General features: G+C 42.6%; 1 protein-coding gene across 1 annotated transcript in view; it reads right to left on the bottom strand.

Annotated features, from left to right (window-relative positions):
* Positions 1-20,146, bottom strand: part of Pcsk2 (proprotein convertase subtilisin/kexin type 2) — a 255,395-nt gene that overhangs the window by 26,956 nt on the left and 208,293 nt on the right. The window contains exons 7-8 of the mRNA XM_013356426.4: positions 17,324-17,412; positions 6,393-6,568 (exon numbers count right to left, since the gene is read on the bottom strand). Of these exons, the coding sequence (XP_013211880.3) occupies positions 6,393-6,568; positions 17,324-17,412 (265 nt within the window). The remainder of the gene's footprint in view (positions 1-6,392; positions 6,569-17,323; positions 17,413-20,146) is intronic.

Genomic DNA, 20,146 nt, shown 5'->3' on the forward strand with positions numbered 1-20,146 from the left:
ATATCCACCAGAGTCCCAAATCCAGAGCACTGATGGCACCACACGCTGGTGAGGAGGAGGAGCAGCAGGAGCTCTGGTTCATTGCTCATGGGAACGTGCCACAGCACAACCTCTTTGGAAGATGGTTACAGTTCTTAGAAAACTAAAAACCCTCTTCCCATGTGACTCAGAGGTTGTGTTCCTTAGTATTTACTCAAGAGAGTTGCAAATTTATGCCCACACAGAACTTGCATCTCCGTGTTTATAGCAGCAGCCTCATTCAGAACTGTCAAAAGCTGGAAGCAACCAAAATGCCCTCTGTAGGTGAATAGACAAATGAACGGTGGTGCATGCAGACACTGGGATATTACTCAGTGCTACAAAGAAATGATCTCTCAGACCACGGAAAGACACAGAGGAAACGTAGATGTATATCACCAAGTGCAAGTGAAAGAAGCTGATTTGAAAAGGCTGCGTACTGCAGGGAGTCCAACCTGGACAGTTTTCCATGTCACAGGAAAGATCCCCTGAAACCCATCAGCCTTTTCTTTATCTCAGAAGTGAAAGGGAGAATTGGAATGGCACAGCACTTCAGAGGCTGAGCTGCAGGTTCTGTGCTATGGCACTCCCTGCTCAGCTGTGAACCTTCATCTGGCTGCAGAGCATAAATCAGGGCTCATGGAGAATTCCCTAGAGCTCCTTGGCAGGAGGCATTTATCGCCTGACAGAGGCCCCAGCACCCACTGCCACAGTGTCCGACCCACGCTCTGATTAAATTTCAGCAGGCGGCCAGGCCCTTGCCTGATTAATCACTGTCACCCCAGGAAGCCCTCCGCACCTCCTTCCTGGACGGTGGCACTCATTTGAAAGTGGCCCCTACCACACATTCCAACCCAAAGACCTTGGATCTGTGCTTGACCTCTCTGCCATCCCCCAGGGACTAAACAGTCAATGTTCTGTTCACCTGCCCCTCAGAGAATTTCCTGTAGCCTTGTCTTTAAATATTCCTAAGATATTCTCTCTAATCGTGACCCCAAAAAGTGATTAATAAGGGGTTGGAGTGCAGCCACTGAAGCCAGCCAAAGATGTGCCCTGGGTGAGTGCATCTCCTCCAGAGGTGGGAAGAAGAGTCAATTTTCACCTTCCAGCCTCCCTCGTGTTATCTGAATTCCCTCATTTTTGTCAGAGCGAAATCAGTTGCTGCAGAATAAGATGCTAGGTCCCATAATGGCTTCTCTGTGTCACTCCATCAGTCTCTTTACAAGGTCTGTATCCGCTTCCTTATCCTGAATGATAAAACACGTCGTCTGACATGTGCTTTATATTTCTGGAGAGTCACTACCCTGTGTCTCAGATTAGGTTTTGCTCAATACACTCTGGTGTTGAGCAGATGGCAGCGGGTCTCAGCGCATATCCTGTGGACATGAGAACCTCTGGTGGCCTGGGAATTTCCTAATGTCAGCATATGCATCTCTCAGTCTTAGGGCTTTCTCCCAAGAGGCTAAAGCCTGCTCCATATACCTGGCCTCTGGTTGCAAATCCGGAGGCATTTCCACTCCTTGCCGACAAACCTTATCCAGTTTTTATCCCAGCACCTTTGCCATAGGGTGGGATAACTTCATTGTGTGCTCTACATGATTTCCCAATGGCCCATGGTTGTGGCTGGTGGGATTATACAGTTTGAATTGATCCCTTCTGTTTCTTATCATACCTCCCCACTTACTTCTGATATTCCCTTTACCTTCCAAATAATTGGCTTGAACTCAAATATTGTCTCAGGGTCTGCTGCTGGGAGATCCCAAACTAAGACAGAAGTGAGTTATTGCACTATCTCATAATTCAGAGGTCTCTGTCACCCACTTCCCGTGTATAATGTGAAAAATGCTTTCACTCTAAAACCAACATGAAGACTACACAGAGAGACAAAGAATGAAACAAAGGGGAAATGGTTTCCTTCTTTCCTTACTTCTTGCCTGTTCTTTGCTGCCTCCCTCAAGTATTTATTGAGCAAACTTAGAAGATGGAAATTCAGATCTCCAAAGAGCCAGGTAGATGATGTTTATGTGTGAAGTGGGTGTCAGACAATTGGGCATGATGGGGCTTGTGGCAAAATGTGTGTCTGGTAAAGGTCTCATCCTCCTCTTTTGTTTCCCTCTTTCCCTTTAATTTGGGGGGTTGGTACTGGGGATTGAACTCAGGGGCACTTGGCCACTGAGCCACATCCTCAGCCCTATTAATTGTATTTTACTTAGAGACAGGGTCTCACTGAGTTGCTTAGTGCCTCACTTTTGCTGAGGCTGGCTTTGAACTCAACAATCCTCCTGCCTCAGTCTCCTGACCTGCTGGGATTACAGGTGTGGGCCACCATACCTGGCTCCTTTTCCTTTTTATTGTTATTCTGTTGATCAAACAGAAAATATGTGCAGGATGCCAAGATTAAAAAACAAACCTAAGAATGACAACTGTGTGATAGGTAATTATCAGACTTCACGTTTGGGTGGGTATCACTTTTGAGAGGTGGATCTTTCTTTTAGAATAGATGAAGCAACTAAAATAATCAGGAGGAAATCTTTGCTAGTGTCTGATACTGTCACTCACAAAATTCCACAATACTGTCCCAAAAATGTCACCTTGAAGCAAGGAAAGATTCATTCCCATAGTCTGGGGAAAAGTCAAATGAGAAATCATGTATTTTTCATCATATTCACTTTCTTTTCTAAAATATTTACATGCTGTCATCTGAAGATAAGCCGTAACAATTTTTTTCTCTTAAGTTTTGGCGCATTTGACATGTTTTGCAGAACAATCCCACTTGAAAAGGCCTTTTTAGTTGCAGCTAGGGAGGCTACAGATGGAGGAGAGAGAAGTGCTCAGCACTGAGATGGGATGGGGAAGTTTGGAAGCTAGTGGAAAATGACAGCAGTCACCCAGGGATGCTCTGCACGGGGTACCATCTGCATTATTAATGTGAACAGAGGGCACACGTCACCTGTTTGCCTAACTCTCTGAAGGTTTGGGGTGACAAAATGCCTTTCAGTGAAAATTCATGTCTATTGGATTTTCAAGGACTCATTCCCATTCCTAACCGAGTTTCTGGGACTCTTGTATTGAAAGCCTGGGTATTGAATCTCCTAAGAAGTGAGGTCTTGACTTATTTAGAAAAGTTGTTCTCCACAGTCTTGGGGTAACTAATGACTCTGGTTGGAAAACTTGCGATTTTGGGAAAACACAAGTCTTACAGGGTCTTAGGTGTTTTTCCTTCAAGTTTTCCCCTTTCCAAAGGGAATTTCTATTCTCATGAAAGCAAGGATGGCCTTTGCTTGTTGGAAGAATACATAACCAAGCCAATGCTATAATTCAAGGGAAGCTGCGGGTGTGGTTAACAACCAGAGGTCTCTTATAGGGACATAAAGGATCTTTAGCTGTGGGGCTTGCAGATTTCCAGGTGTAATTCCAAGCTACCAGTGTGAGGTCAGCAGGAGCCAATTCCAGGACGGTGCATTGCTGGAACTCAGAAACTGGGTACCATCTGCATTATTAGTTATAACTCAGGAATATGTCTCTCTCCTAGGATTGCCTCATGAATTTTTTTTGGCATACTTATTCCTTTGAGGTAATTATGTTAGAGAATGGAGGAAGGTGCCCTCATGAGGTCCCAAAGGAGAAAGAAAAAAGCTGTCATTGGATCAACTGTCAACCCTCTTGGTTAGAGAAGAGGAATCCAGGTGATATCAAGGTGACCTTGAAGGGTGACCAGATCATTTCCACACTGCTAGAATTTGGCCACATTTCTTTCTTGACGGTCCATTTGAAAGAAGTGTGTATTAGTTTTCTTTAGCCTTCTAGGGCTGCTGTAGTAAAGTACAACAACTTGGGTCACAGAGACAGCAGGAATTAATTGCCTATTGGTTCTGGAAGTTGAAAGTCCAACATTAAAGTGTCAGCATGGTTGGTTCCCTCTGAGGGCTGCAAAAAAAAATAATCTATTCCCTGCCCCTCCCTTGGCCTCTGGTGCTTTGGGGCAATCTTTGGCATTTCTTGGTTTGTAGATGCACCACCCAGGCTCTGCCTTTATCTGTACATGGCATTCTCCCTAAGTATACATTTGTGCCCAAATTTCATCTTTTTCTTTAAAAAAATAAGGATACTAATAATATTCTTACTTCCAATAATATCATTATAATGATAATAAACTGGATTAAGATACCAATATGTTGGTTAAGGGTACCAATCATAGTGGATCATACTCCAGTATGACCTCATCTTACTAATTACATCTGTTTCCAAAGAAGGTCATATTCCAAGGTGCTGGGGGTTAAGACTTCAGTGTGTAAATGTGGGGGTACACAATTCAACCCCGTAACTGAAGGGGAACATATGGTCTTACATCTCTGTTCAGACCTTTGGAATAATTCAATAGCACAGCAGAAGTTTCTCCATCAGAGGGCTGCAAAGACCACCTGAGAACAGATGACCACCATCACAGATAATATCCAGAGTAGAAAAGAAAAAGGGGGTTTCTGACTGTCCAGTGACTTCAAGTTCTGCGGCTTTCCAACAGAATCATATTTCTTAGTTTTGAGCCTAGTCTCGGGGGAGGTGGATGTGTCCCCTAATTTAGGGCCAAAATTTCCCTGAAAGCATTGGGGGCAAGGACTAGAGTTGAGGCTGATGGGTTGTAATGGGCATGGTTGCTGAGGAGCCATGTCTAGGTGGAACTGTCACCTGATTGGAGAATGGGAGGCACATAGCCACAGGAAAACAGGTGGGGTGAGAGTGGCCCAGCTCCGTGACAGCAGAGTTGTGGATCTCCACACAGCCCTGTGCCTGGCATCCTGAGCCACTTTAGATCCAGAAGGTCCATCTGATCCCAGGTAGTTTGAGGACCTGCCCATATCATCCCGCTGCCCTCATCCCTCCTTGAGCATCTTTCAAGAAATCCCTTTAGTGGACTTACCTGGTCTCCTGTTCCTGTTTGCACAGAGATAACCAGAGCATATGGTTTAGACCCTAAACCATCCATCTAACACATCTCTTTGATGAGGAAATACCGTGACATTACTGCCAGAAGAATGTGTTGCCTCTACTGCCCCCTTGTGGATTTACAAAAGCCCTATCTCAGTCTCTTAGGGTTACAGGATATGGATCCCAAAGGTCACTTAGAGCAATAGCTCCAAACTTTAATACCAATGTTCAGATGCAGAGTTGGGTGTATAGGGGGTGGGGAGGGGCTGACATTGCATTTCTCACACTCTCAAGTGGACCAGAGGCTGTGCTCTAAGCTTTGTGCATCAAAACATCTTGCAAGGACATGGAGTTTAGTGACCAATGCTCAGGTCAAAGCCTTGTGGCACCTTAGACCTCAGGGATTATAGAGCAGAGACAGGAAATCCCCAATAACTGACTCATTGAATCCACAAGCCTACAACTGTGGTGTTTATACCATGAAACTTTGGGGTGGTTGGCTAAGTGATCGGGACAAACACTTAGCATTTTCTGGCCATTTCCCAGCACCATGCACTTGCATATTTATCTCATTTACACCTCACAGGGATCCCCATCCAGATCCCACGAGGGTCTCCACATTATGACCATTTTATAGGTAAGAAAACAGGCTCAGTCACAGGTTAGGTCAGTTGTTGATAGATGCTCCAATACTGAGTGATGGAGTGGGCACTTGACCCCAGGAGAACTGGGCACGTTTTCTGTCCTGGATCCTGGACTAGTGTCCTGCCTGGGGTGACTCCTGTCCTGAGGTCTCAGAGAAGGAGTCTCCTGTCCCTTAATATGCAGTTGTTGCCCCACATGTCATGGCTGGCCTCCTTCTGGGGCTCTGTCTTTGTCCCTTCTTTGCACTGTCCACTCCTGGGCTAATATCAGGTATCCATGGCTATAAAATTCACTGCTTGGACTTGCTGCTATGGGTGCATCATGGAGTCTGCTGCTCCTGGATCTACCACCTAGTATGAGCTGAGACATTACTTCTGGTGGGTTGTGTCCACCAACCACTGAGTGTGGTGGGGTGCTATTGCAGGCCCCTTCCTGATTGAGATGGGTGACTTTGGTATGAGGACCACCTGTTGGCCCAGTAGAAACCTCCTTAGTGCAGCGCTGCAGTCTGAGATACTTCCTCTCCTGTTCTCTTTCTCTTTCACAGGGATCAGGTCACACCACAGTGTGAGGCCTTCCAGCTTCCCACACTCCTCTCTTGCTGTGTTCTTCACAGCGTCCCCTCCAGAAAATCTCCTGTATCACCAAACCTATTTTGGTGTCCATTTCTCACAGGGCCTGCCCCAACACACAGGGAAACAGCCCATCTCTGCCCCCTGCCCTGCCTCCTCATCCACTGTCTTGCCACCGCTCCCTCACCCATCACACCCTCCCTTTTGAGTGGCCTGGGGCCTCCTCGTTACCTTGTTCACACCATCCGCCATGGCCTGCAGCGTGAGTTCTCGGGGTCCATCCACCGTCTTCCCATTGTCTGTGGGGCCCCAGCTGGCGCTGTAGATGTCAATCAGCTGTGGCATGTGGCTGATGGAGGAGGCCTCGATGATGTCCGTCATAAATGGCTGGTCCAACATCCGTATACCTGTGGACAGGTGGGGGCAGAGAGAACTTTGGGCTTTGGTAGGCTAGTTCTCAGGGGATATGGGATGGAGAAAAGCTGGGGTTCTGAGTATGGCTGGAAAAGTTGATGACCCTTGGTAAATTGGGGAACGCTATGGAGTCCAAGGATCAACAAGGAGGCACAGCTGGTCCCATATTTCTATTTTAGATCTTGCTCATACCTTTTCTTATTTATTACTTGAAGAAAATTGTATTCCCCTAGCAAAAATTTGCTGGAATCCCTAATAGGCAGAGACCATATTCATTGAAGAGATTCCTTAATGAGCTGTTTCCAAGTGGAGCTCAGCGTTCAGGGACTAGGTGTTGACTGGGGCCAAGATTCAGAAAAGATATAAAACTACTGTGCATGACAGAGGGCGAGGGGCAGAGGGAGGGTCAGAGACAATACCAGGATGGGATTAGGAAAGAGAAATTCCCAGTTTTCCTGTCACTGAGAAGGGACACTGGGAAGGACAGAAATGTTGAGTGGGTGATTTTAAGCTGGGCTGTTAATGGGGTATATGGTCTAACCTTCTCTTCTCCATGGCATTTGGTAAAGTAACTGTTAACCTTATAAGAGTGACTTCTTCTTTTTTTTTTTTTAAATTGATTTGTTCTCGTTAGTTACACATGACAGTAGAGTTTATTTTGACATATTTATACCAACATGGAGTATATCTTATTCTAATTAGGATCCCAGTCTTGTGGATTTTCACTGTGTTGAGATTCACTGGGGTACATTCACATATGAACATGGAAAAGTCATGTCAGATTCATTCCACGGCCTTTCCTATTCCTATCCCTTCCCTTTATTCCCCTTTGTCTAATCCATTGAACTTCATTCTTCTCTACACCCCCACTTTTTGTGTGTTAGCATCCACATATCAGAGGAACATCTGGCCTTTGGTTTTTTTATTTTTTATTTTGCTATTGGCTTATTTCACTTAGCATGATAGTCTCCAGTTCCATCCATTTATTGGCTGAGTAGCATTCCATTGTTACTGAGTAACATTCCATACACCACAGTTTCTTTATCCTCTCATCTATTGATGGGCACCTAGGTTGGTTCCATAGCTTAGCTATTGTGAATTGATCTTCTATAAACATTGAAGTGTCTGCATCACTATAGGATGCTGGTTTTAAATCCTTTGGCTATATACTGAGGAGTGGGATAACTGGGTCAAATGGTGATTCCATTCCTAGTTTTTTTTTTTTTTTTTTTTTTTTTTTAGGAATCTCCATAGTGTGTTAGGATTTAGGAGTGACTTCTTGCTGGGAAGTTGAAAAGGAGCAGGGTCTGCAGTCCAGTATTGTGTGGGGCAAACATGAGCTGTGACAGGGACACAGGCAGAAGGGGTGAGGGCCACTTTTACTTCAGCTGCACCCATGGCTCACATGATTCCCTGGCCATCTACAAGAGATCTCTCCCAGGGTTAACTCACCAGCATTAAGGGAATGGGCCTTCTGATTGTCCATCACTACCCTCAAAATGTTGCTGATTGGAGCCATATTGCTCTCTACAGGGCTTTGTCGCCTGGGGACATGTCACTTGATCCACTATTCTGTGGCAAGAGCCTTGAGGTCTGTGAAGCTGACTTAAGTCTTTCTACTCATGGGGGTAGCTGTGATTTGTTCCCCACAGGTTCACATGCTGAAAGCTCGCTGCCCAGTGTGGCAATGTGAGAGGTGGGGGGGGACCTTTAAGAGGTGGGGCCTAGGGGAAGATGATCAGATCATGGAGGGTGCTGCTCTTTGAAGGGATTAATGCAATTCTTATAGCATACCAGCAGATTCCCATAAGAGTAAGTTGTTACTCTTGGTTTTCTATTGGTCACCCTTGCATACACTCCTGCATGATGCCATTATCACCAGAGGCTGAATTAAAGGGGCTGCCTGATTTTGTCCTTTAACCCTTCAAGATTGTAAGCTAAATAAACTTCTTTTCTTTGTGCACTATCCAGTCTCAGGTATTTTATGACAGCAACAGAAAATGGACTAATACAAGGATTATGGAATGACGAAGCTAGGCTAAGCATAACCAAAATCTGGTTCCTGATATTATTACTCAAGGACATACTTTTTCTAACATCACCCTCTAGTATAGTATGCAAATCAATTTAAATAAGGGCCATCCAATTTCTTCCAGAGCATGAGAAGTTAACATAAAATAGCTTTCTTTCTTAAGGGCTTACTACTTTTAAAGACTGAGACCGAGGGTCTCTCTTTCCTTCTCAGTGAGGGTGTACCCCTTGTTCTTGGATTGCAATTTCCCTCAGTGTACTTTAACCCCCGACTCCCACCACAATTGCTTATTTGAATGTTTCATATGCCATCAGACAGCAAGGTCCTTGAGTACAGGGAATGCATTTATTTTCTTCACTTCTATGTCCCTGGGGATCAGCATGATGCTTGGTATTTTATCTTAACCTTGACAAACATTTGGTGAATAAATGGTGTTATTACTTTATGTACTTTATTTTCTCCCCTGTAGAAATAACAGGCTCAGAAAGAACAAATAATAACAGGTCCAGATTGTTCATCCTCTACCATTAACCCATAATAAGTCAGGTCAATATTTTTGACAACATACATCCCATAGGTGTTAACATCCTTTTACTTGGAGGAAGCTTATCTAGAATAAACCTAGTCTTTGATTTGAAACTTTTTGGAAATTAAGTTTTACAGTTCATCTTATAAGGAGATAGGAGGTTTAAAACTCTACATTTTTGCTTAGGATCCATCTCTATTTCATTTATTGAAAAAAAATTAATGCAACAAAGATGGCCAATGGGCCACAGAATAAACTGACTAGTACAACTTTTACACAAAGTTGTACTCACTCCGTGGAGAGTGCTGGGGGAGTAAACAGAAAGGGCAGTATTCATTTGCTTGGAAGGAGAATGCGCACATGCTCTTGAACTTGTCCAGTGACCAAAATACCCAGGACTGACCAGCTCAGCTCCATGAAAAAGTGAGAAAAATTCAACCCTGGCCAAAGTTGGCTCAATTGTCTGACCAGCTAACCAATGACAGCCCTGGATTTTGTCAGAGTCAGCATGGTGCATCCAACTGCACCTTGCACACGCCTCCTCTTTGCAGCTCTTGTCCTTTGGCCTCTCATCACCCCCTTCACGCTGCACAAAAATATAGGAGCTGATGCATATTAATTTGCTGACTGCTTTAGCATTAAAGGAAGCAGAGGTTGGACTGGGAGACAGGCTCATTCATATTCTGGGGCCAGGTGCCTGACATTTCTTCTAATTGAGTTAAGCTCAGGAGGAATGAGCCATGCATTAATTGAATGAGATACGGTATTAATTTTGCAACCGATTGCACCATTAGCAGCTAGGATAGAGACTCAGGGTGACCTGAGGATTTTTAGGGAGGGCATCTTCTCTGCCCTGGTTGCTCTACGGGGTGAAGGATGGAGAGGAAGAGAAAGAGAGAGAGAGATGTCAAAGGAATTATGAGATTCAGTGTCTCCATGGCTGGAAAATGCTCTACTGGTGGATGTGGCTTGTTGGGGGGAGATAGACACAGAGTGTACATTCGGCAATTCTGTCCCATCCCAACCCCCAGGAAGGCCTGTACAGTACCTTAATGGCCAGAGGTGGCTCTTTTTGTCCCTTTTCCATTAATTTAGAGGCCTTACCTGCCTTCCTGCTCAGCTTGTACATATGGCTGGCCCTGGTGCCCTGAGGGCTGGGTGGTCCAGTGGATTCGAGTTGAATCTACTCTGCTTCTGCTATAAAGGGTGCATTTGTACCCAACACCAGTGCATGCTACACTGCCCACAAACCTCAGAGCTGACAATTGCCACCTTTTGTGCTCATGAATATTAGCCCTGGAGGCTAAGGAGCAGTGCATGCTCATTCAGGTTTTAGGATCTGAAAACTCACTTATCATTGTGCTCGTGGTGACTTTTATTGGGTTGTTTAAATACTAAGATAAAAAGATGTGTGAACTCACTGAAGTGTCCAGAGATTCACTGGCCAATAATAATCAACAATAATAATAATAACATGAAAGCAATCTATTGCTGTTAGAGAATTTTTTTGGGGTATTTTGACAGAGATTGTTTGAGTGGTTTTCAAACTTTTAAAAAATTATTTAAAAAATTTATAATTGGCCCATAAAAGTTGAACAGATTTATGAGGTCCATGTCTGCATTGTGGAATGATCAAATCAGGGTAAGCCTATCGACCTCATCAAATATTTATCATTTCTTTGGGTTAAAACATTGATTGAAAACGATCTCATTTTTCTCATATCATGAGAACAACGATTGAAAGCTTAAGACCAGAGTTTTTAAGCTCTGGAAGGCAGTTAAGTGCTCTTAACCAGGGCTAGGGCTGTCCTGAGAGTCTCTGCCAAAGCCCAGGATGGTGTTGAACTAGCTGTAGAGTCCCACTCTCAAGTGCTTGCTGCTCCTTCAGACCCAGTTACTCTCTGTCATGTTGCTTTATTCTGTTCATTGGGAAAATCATTATCTGGTACCATCTTGCATATTTACTCACTATCCATGTCACCTAGTCTGTGAGCTGGTATGGGGCAGGTGCCTGGTCTGCAGGTTCACTGTGTATTCCATCACCAAGAACAGGAAGCCCCCATGTTAATTGTGGACTAAATAAATGGGCAGAAGACTGGAGGAAGCATCTCTCCAAAACTTTGTGCCATCTTGAGCTTTCAGAAGTATAAATTTGACAAATGGGCAAAAGCAACGTTATTTGGAAAGTTCATTATTTATATTTGTTGTACCCTGATTTGGCTTAGTGAATTCTGAATGACACATTTTTAAATTTAATTTTTCCCCTCAATCACTTTGATTGAAGAGGCCAAACATGGGTTCAAAAGTTAAAAATAAAAAAGAAGAAAAGAATTAGTTTATTTTCTTAGAGTGTTACTTGAATAAATGCATTTTCAAGCTAAAATATTAAAATTAATCTTTTTCTTAATGTATAAAATTAAAGAAGTTGGGCTGGGGATGTGGCTCAAGTGGTAGCGGGCTCGCCTGGCATGCGTGCGGCCCGGGTTCGATCCTCAGCACCACATACCAACAAAGATGTTCTGTCCGCCAAGAACTAAAAAATAAATATTAAAAAAATTCTCTCTCTCTCTCTCTCTCAAAAAAAGAAGTGGGTAAAAAATGCAAGTAAATTTTCATAAAATTGTTTTGAAATTATTAAAACTTCCAGACTTCTAAGATTCTTGGTATATTCCTGGATGTTCAGATCAACATATTATGGAGAAGCTACTCTTCAGGATACAAACTGGTTGGAATTCTTTCATCCCTGCCTGTGCAGTATCTAGAAGAGGTGGTAACAACTGTGTCTATGATAAGACACCAAAACCCAAAAGAACCCTGGTTTTTTTTGTGTGTGTGTGTGTGATACTGGGGATCAAACCCAGGGATGCTCTACCTGGGTTTACCTCAGGTAACCCAAGGTAAAGGCTCTACCCTCAGCCTTTTTAATTTTGAGATGGGGTCTCACTAAATTGCGAAGGCTGGCCTCAATCTTGTGATCCTCCTGCTTCAACCTCCCAAGTACCTGGGATTATAGGATGTACCACCATGTCCATCAAGAGAGTCCATTTTAGGGAAGGTATTTCCAAGTCACACATGCCCAAAGGCAGGACAGATTTATCAGAAGGAGTCAGTTTTCTATCACTAGAGGTGTGCAGTTTCAGACTGATACAGCTACATCAGGAGAGTGGGGAGAGTTTTTCCAAACATGGGTACTGGGTGCAAAATTATCCCACAACTTTCTGGTATGTAGCCTCCATATTTCAATTTTGCTGTCAGTAATAAAAGAGGGGTAATAACACATAATATATATGTTTTATAGGACATACAATAATGTGTGATAGAATTATAATAAAGTGTTAAATTAGCAAAGGGTTTTCATTGTGCCTGACATACAGTAAAAGTGAACAGATGTTAATCGTCATTGTCCTTGGTAGTAGTACCACTGTAATTGTTGTTAGGCAAGCATCAGTGGATGTTTGAACTAAAGGATCTTTAGTGGTTTCAGGTCCCAAGCTTTTGAGATTCTGAGGGGTCAGTGAGAAAGGTGAGCCCCTTCCCCTTCCACTTTATTTTCAACACCTGAATGACATATGAGGTTGGTGGACGGTCTCGGTCCTCTGCTACCCCGGAGTGTCCTAGGGTACTGCATAAAGAGGTCACCATTCTGACTTCACTGCTGGACCCTGGACAGCTCCTACTTGTGTGGTTGGTAGTGTTGTCCCCTAGGACATTCTCATGATGCTCTTGAGAGGGAGAGAAAGGAGGGAGGAAGAAGAAGGTGCTAGTCTCCTTGGACCTGATCTGATTGGAATAAAGTAGCAACAGGGAAAAGGTGCTGGTAGGAGGAGATGTTTTTTTCTTCCTGGGTTGAGATTCTGTGGGCGTTGGGTCCTTAGATCCTTAATCTCTCAACTCTTTCATTCAATGACTCCTTTCCGTTGACTTACCCATGGGCCCTTCTTTCTTTTCCTGTCTTCTCTCTTCCTTGCTTTCCCTTGTTCAGCAAACAGGGGTTTGAGCATTTACTGTGAACCAGACCCTGATCTAGGTGCCGAGGTGAGAGCAAACAGACATGCCCTGCCTTTGTGGAGGCCATTGTCGGCTGGTGGAGAAGATATTAATTCCATTACTATGCATGGAATGTCAGTTCAACTGGATGAAAGAATACCTAGAGAATCAATGAAACATTTGGGTGTGTTGTGAGGGTGTTTCCAGAGGAGATTTGCATGTGAATCTGAGTGGGTTAAGTGGGGAAGATCTGTCTTCAATGTGGGCTGGTGCCATCTAACCCCTTGGGGAACCAGATGCAGCAAAAACAGAGGAAAGGCAACCTGAATTTTCTCTCTCCTGGAACTTGGAGACATTCTTCTTCTCCTGTCCATGGACATTAGAATTCTAGGCTCTTTGGTTTTTGGATTCCAGGACTTATACCAATAGCCCTGGGGTGTCAGGTCTTTGGACTTGGAATAAACCATGCTAGCAGTATTCCAAGATCTCTAACTTACCCATGACCTGCCATTAAGACTGCTCAACCTCCAAAAGCATGCGAGCCAATTCTTCCATACAAATTCCCTTTTATCTATCCATCTATCTATCTATCTATCCATCCACCTGTATCTATTTATCTATCTATCTATCTATCTATCTATCTATCTATCTATCTATCTATCTATTCATCCATCCACCTATATCTATCTATCATCTATTATTGGTTCTGTCTCTCTAGAAAACCCTGATTAACATAATGCATAACAATATACAATATATAACAGTAGTGAACTCTGAGAAAGGAACATTTCAAAGTGCTTTTTACCAAGTGTAGATGAAGAAACTGGCCAGAAGTGAGGTTGGAAGCAGCAGTGAGGGTCCTGAGAGCTGAAGGAGGCAGAGGAGGTGGCCAGGTAAAACACAGGGGGAGGCATTCTGGGCAGAGGAAAAGACATATGCAAAAGTCCAGGAGGGGACTAATGGCTATATTCTCTAATTTCTATTTGCTAGAAGGTTTTATCTAAATTGTATTTACCCAAAGATTGACCCATGTGTACATGGAAACTTAACAGAAAATGGAGGTAGTACCACAAATCACAGGGACAGGACGGATTGGTGCATGGATCATGGTGGAAACACTGGGTCACCATTTGGAGAAAAATAAAACTGGAGCCCAGTTGGCACCCATACAAAAGGAGACTCCACTGTGGAAATTCGGGAAAAGGTATTGGCACCAACTAAAGTGAATCCAGGGCTGATATCAACCACATAACAAGAATGCCTGAAAATCAACAAGAAAAAGACAGGAAACCCCTTGGAAAGATGGCAAAGCAGGCAACAAGAAGAGTTGTTCAATGTTCTTTTCCCTTTTCTCCCCTCTCAGGACTCATTTTTACAACGAATTCCCATTCCTCTTTTTATTTCTGGACTAAGATTCAACAGCAGTTTAGCTTTCCACTCTGTTTGTGAAGACAGGTTAAACAGAAACCTGAGAAGCGCTTCCACATTGCAGCAAGTGCCTCCCTGACTGAAGATATGGGAGACGGCCAGAGACTAGCAATGATCTTAAGTGGCCACCAGGTGGCACTTCAGCCCTCCCCAGCTCAGCTCCGGAAAGGAAAGCGTCTCTGAAAGAGTTTTGCTCATTTTTAGTAAATCATGAAAAACCAGCTAACTTTTTTGAACTGTTGGCCGGAATGAGTAAAGTATTCCCCTAGATTTGTAAGTGAGAGGAGGCTGAAACTCTGGCTTTGTTTGCAATATTTGAGTAAATCTCTAGTACTTTCTCAACTAGAATCCATCTTGATTCTCCTGGGAGGGAGTTGATGCTGGATGCCCTAAAACAGAGCACAGGATGGGATGAGGACATGCCCAGCCCTTGCACCTTTAGAACCAGTGTGAGTGGCTATGGAGGAGCAAAGCTGGGGTGAAGGGGGTGGAAAAAGGAAGAAGGAGGCGCCTTTGCTTAAAAATCCTTGTGTGGCTGGGCACACTTTCTACTGCCTCTGTTCTTGCTTTCTGGAACCTCAAAGTGTTGTTGTGAGGCCTGAGCTATCCCAGGGTTTCACAGAATCTCAAGTTCTGTCTCTGAAGAACAGACTGCACTCAGTAGAGGAGGCAGAGGCTCCTCTGGCCATTAGGGTCCAGGGTCTTTCTGCCTGGAGGCATCCTAGGCCTAGCAAGTTCCATTCACTCCTATTAAGATGGACGTGAACAGGTGAAGGGGTTCCTGGCCCATGCACCATCCCCAGTCAATGGACCATGGGAGATGGTGAATCAAGCCCCAGCCTCCTCACCTTGTATGGGGTGGGGACAGTTCTGAGGGGTGTTTGCCACAGTCCCTCAGAGGGTCACCTTCAGAACTGAGTCCCTGTTGTCCTGAAGACTGACAAGCTCATCAACCCACTCTGAGTTGGCTTCTTCCCTTCCTCCCTTCTGTACTCTGGCTTCCTGAGATCACCTCCCAAACAAACTGCTTGCACCTGAATCCTTGTGTTGGGTTTTGTTTTCAGAGAATCCAAACAAAGAGAGCAGGAGAATGAGGTACATTTTGATGAGCAGCTCAGATGTTTTCAGAGTGCAAATAAGACAAAAGAAAAAGAAAAAGAGATCAGGAAAGAGACCTCCAAGTAGATTCAGAAAGCCACAAATGATCCCTAACGCTGTTATTTGATAAATCCCTTTATTCACAGAAGCCAATCACCTTGGGTATGTGGAGTCTTCAAAAACTATTTTGAAGATAATCAGAGTGAATAAGAAACTCAGGTTTGAATTTTTCCATTTCCTATAGTTCTGTCCAGAGAATAGAGAACTGACTGAGACTCCAATGCCACCCCAGGTGTGAGCCTCGTTCATAAAATATTAACCAAGAGATAACTTTTCCCCTGAGCTCATAATGGCTCCTGACATATTAATTGCTGCATTTTTGATGCACAGAAAATAAAAAGAGCTAAAACCCAATGGGTAAAGCTTTCTCTATTTACATTTCAGAAAACCTCTAAATGTATTCTTTTGTAAAATTCTGCACCCGGCTCAGGCAAGACTCTCAGCAAACAGTGTTGAAAGCCATTAATAGTGGGCTTGTGTAGGTTACATTTGCTTTATTTAGGGCCCTGGAAATGCAAGTGTCAGCACAACGTAGGTTTATGGTTCCATTAAATTGCTAGGAAAAAAAAATATATCAAGACAGTTAAAAAAACAACAGCACATACACACACAAGAAAGAAAAACAAGGTTGGGTGACTCAGCCTGAATAAATTAAGAACCAATTTGATGCAAAACATGGACTAAGCAAAGAGCTACTCTGTTTTTGTTGCTCATGAATCTCTCTCTCTTGCCCCTCTCCCCACCAGTATTTTTTTGGGTGTGGGTTAGGGGTGCTGGTATCACCACTCCTATTTCTTTTCTTTTTCTTTTTCTTTTTTCTTTTTTTGGTAGTGGAGATTGAACCCAGGGGTGCTTAACCACTGAGTTATATCCGTAGCCCTTTTACTTTTTAAATTTTGAGACAGGGTCTCATGAAGTTGCTTAGGGCCTTGCTAAGCCCACTCCTATTTCTAAAACTCCTGGAAAGAAGAAATTATTAAATGCCCAGCCCAAAAGAACTTCACACAAAGTTTTAGGCAGACTCTATCGCCTTAAAGATGAGAACCACTGCGTAAAACATTTGGAAGGGCTCTGAGTATCTTTACGAAAAATTTGTACGCACCTCCTTATAGTGTACAGGTCTATATTTGAATCTTATTAAAATGTGATTGACATTGACAAAAGAGTAGCAACTGTACACGTTCATTTACGTAACATTCAAAAACCGGAAATGACCAATTTCTGCTGTTAGAACACAAGACTGTGGTTATTTTGGGATGTATGGGTAATAACTGGGGTAGGGGTAAGAGAAGGGTTCTGGGATTTGGTCATGTTTTATTTTTTGTTGGTTATATGTGTGTTGCAATTCTGAAAATTCACCAAACTCTGTATTTATGATCTGCTCATTTGTCTGTATTTATCTTATGCTTCAGTTGAAAAATTTAAAGCCTATTAATACTGTTGTGATGTTAAAATAAAAAAAATAATTTGTTTTTCACTCTTGCTCAATTTATGACTCCTAGCTCTCTCTCCAGTGGTATCTTTTTGCTGGGTCTTGCCAGGCTAGAGACCAGACAGTACTCTTTTCTGAGGCTGGCTGGCCAGCAAGGTGCTCACCCTTTGAGAGAGCCATCTTACCTGCAACCTTGGAGTTGTAGGCTACACCAACCCCACAAATATTGTTGTTGGCTGCTGCCGAGACTTCTCCTGCACATCGGGTTCCGTGGCTGTGGGAAAAAAAAGAGACAGATTAGATACTTCTTTTGAAGAATTTAAAAATAAATTAGAGGGGCTGGGGCTGTGGCTTAGCAGTAGTGCACTTGTCTGGCATGTGTGAGTCTCACTGGGTTCAATTCTCAGCACCGCATATAAATACATAAAAAATAAAGTTCTATCAATAACTAAAAAAAAAAAAATTAAAAAAATAAATTAGAGCAGTTTTAGTTTTTTACTGTATTTTCATTACTGATTTTATACATAGGAATGTCCACTCTTACCATGCCTGTTCAATATTGTATTTGAAAGTTAGCCAGAGCATTCAGGCAAAAGAAGGAAATTAAAGGGATACAAAAAGGAAGAGTTGTCAAATTATCTCTACTGAGAAGACCCAAAAAACTCCACCAGAATATTTCTAAAGCTGATAAACAAATTCAGCAAAATAGCAGGATTTTAAAAAAAAATCAACATGCAAAAATCATTAGCTTTTGTATGTATCAATAATGAAACTGTTGAAAAAGAAATTGGGAAAATAATTCCATTCACAATAGCCTAGAATAAAATCAAATAAATCTGAGAAAAAAAAAATCGCCCAAAGTATTTGGTGGAGATTTCTTAAATTCTACCAGCTGGAGACAGTCGGGTTCTTTTTAAGGGTTCTGCTGGGGCTGAGCCAGCCTGTGGCCCACCCAATTTTCTGTCTGTATATCCTAACGTTCCCTCTCATCCTGCCCCTCTCTCCAGTGGCCTTCTTGACCTTGGGTTGTCTCCATCATAAAGAAGTTTCTGAGAACATTTTTAACCTTAACATTTGATCTTTACTTTAAAATCTGAAGTATCTTCCTGCGGATAACACATAGGTTTCCTTAGAAATGGAACATAATATAAAACAGGTGTGTGCTCGTTGGAACGGCTCTGAGTTTTTTGAAGCACTAGGGTGGTGGGCCCGTGCTTATTTCCAGGGGTGTTTCAGTCCACAGGGATGTAAGGCTGCCTGTCCAAAGGGGCTAATGGTTACAGCTTCATTGGGTCTTAGCCTCCTTTGTTTATATATATATATATATATATATATATATATATAATAAACATTTACACATTCATTATTTATATTTTGTGATTACATATAATATGTGAAATCTGCAGACATGTGTGCATGCATGCACACGCCCAAACACATACACACACAAACACATTTTCTTTCTCTATAGGAGCAACTAGTTCTTCCTCCACAAAGGTTACTTATTTGGTGGACTCAAAATTCCCTTGGGAACAAGAATGAAATCTGTATATTTGTGTACCCAGAGACCCTGTAGTCACTTGTAAAAAATCAGGTGCTGGGAAAATTCTCATCTAGTTGACTTTCAGGTTTCTGTAAAACACATCTGAGATTCCGGGGAAAGCACTTGGTGTAACTTGGTGGGACAGTCTATTATAGATGTGTCTTTCATAGCTGCCATTTATTCCAAAAGCTGGAGAAAATGATAAAAAATCAGCATGGAAGCTCAGACATATGCATCTGATAAAATGAAATATATGTACACTTTATTTTGATTAATATGCCCTTTAAATGAACATATTTAAGTACATATTTGGGCTTATATCTGGTTGTAAATTTATGCTTATGTATTCCTATGTAATATACATTATATATTCATCCATATATTATATATTTAAACATATACTTATGACCAATACATATCGTACATAAAGTATGTATATACTTTGTATACCTGCACACATATAGTTTTGATGTTTCCTATTTACTTTTAAATTGGCATTATAATTGTACATACAGAGGGGATACTGGGTGATAATTTCATACAGTGTACCATGGTATACAACATCTAATGATTGAGTCAGCATTTCCTGCTTCTTAAACATTTATTATTCTTTTCCTGGAAAACTTTGACCTCCTCTCTTCCAGGTCTTTATAAATATACCATAAATTGTTGTGAGCTGTAGTCCCACTCTGTGCTGCAGAACATTAGAACTTAGGCTTCCTAGTAACTGCATTTTGGTACTTGTCATCAAACCTCCCTCTGTCCCTGCTTCTTTCCTACCCTTCCCAGCTTCCAGCAACCTCGATGCTACTCTCAATTTCTATGAAATCAACTTTTTAAGCTTCCACAGCATGCATCTCTCTCTCTCTCTCTCTCTCTCTCTCTCTCTCTCTCTCTCTCTCTCTCTCTCTCTCTCTCCATACACACACACACACACACACACACACACACATACACACACATACTTTAAAGGATACTGATTAAATGTGACCAGCTTGCTAGCTATTTGGCTCATGCTGAATAAATACTTAAACAGAAGTTTAAAAATCAGTCCCATGTCTAATTCAACAGAGAATTAATTTGCTTGTTATTTAATAATCAACCTTTACATTATTATCCAAAGTACATGTATAGAAATTGGTGTCAACATCTTTATATTCAACCAGAGATATGAAAAATTGTGCTGTGTACGTGTAATAAAAATTGTAATGCATTCCACTTGTCACTTATTTTAAAAAATAATCCATAAAAAACTTGAAAAAAAAATCAACCTTTACAAGATCTCCTCCTTTCCTGGACCTGAAATGTGCACAGAGGAATGGTCAACATCTTTGCTAGCATCATTGAGGAGCAGACCTACAATGGCAGCCCCCTAGTGTGTGGAGTCCTGTGGAGTATGTGGGTGGCAACTGAGGCCAGAGCCAGAGAAGCAGAGCGCCCTCACTGGGCAGTCTGTCCTTCCCTA

This window comes from Ictidomys tridecemlineatus, chromosome 5, assembly GCF_052094955.1.
Source record: "Ictidomys tridecemlineatus isolate mIctTri1 chromosome 5, mIctTri1.hap1, whole genome shotgun sequence".
Lineage (NCBI taxonomy): Eukaryota > Metazoa > Chordata > Mammalia > Rodentia > Sciuridae > Ictidomys > Ictidomys tridecemlineatus.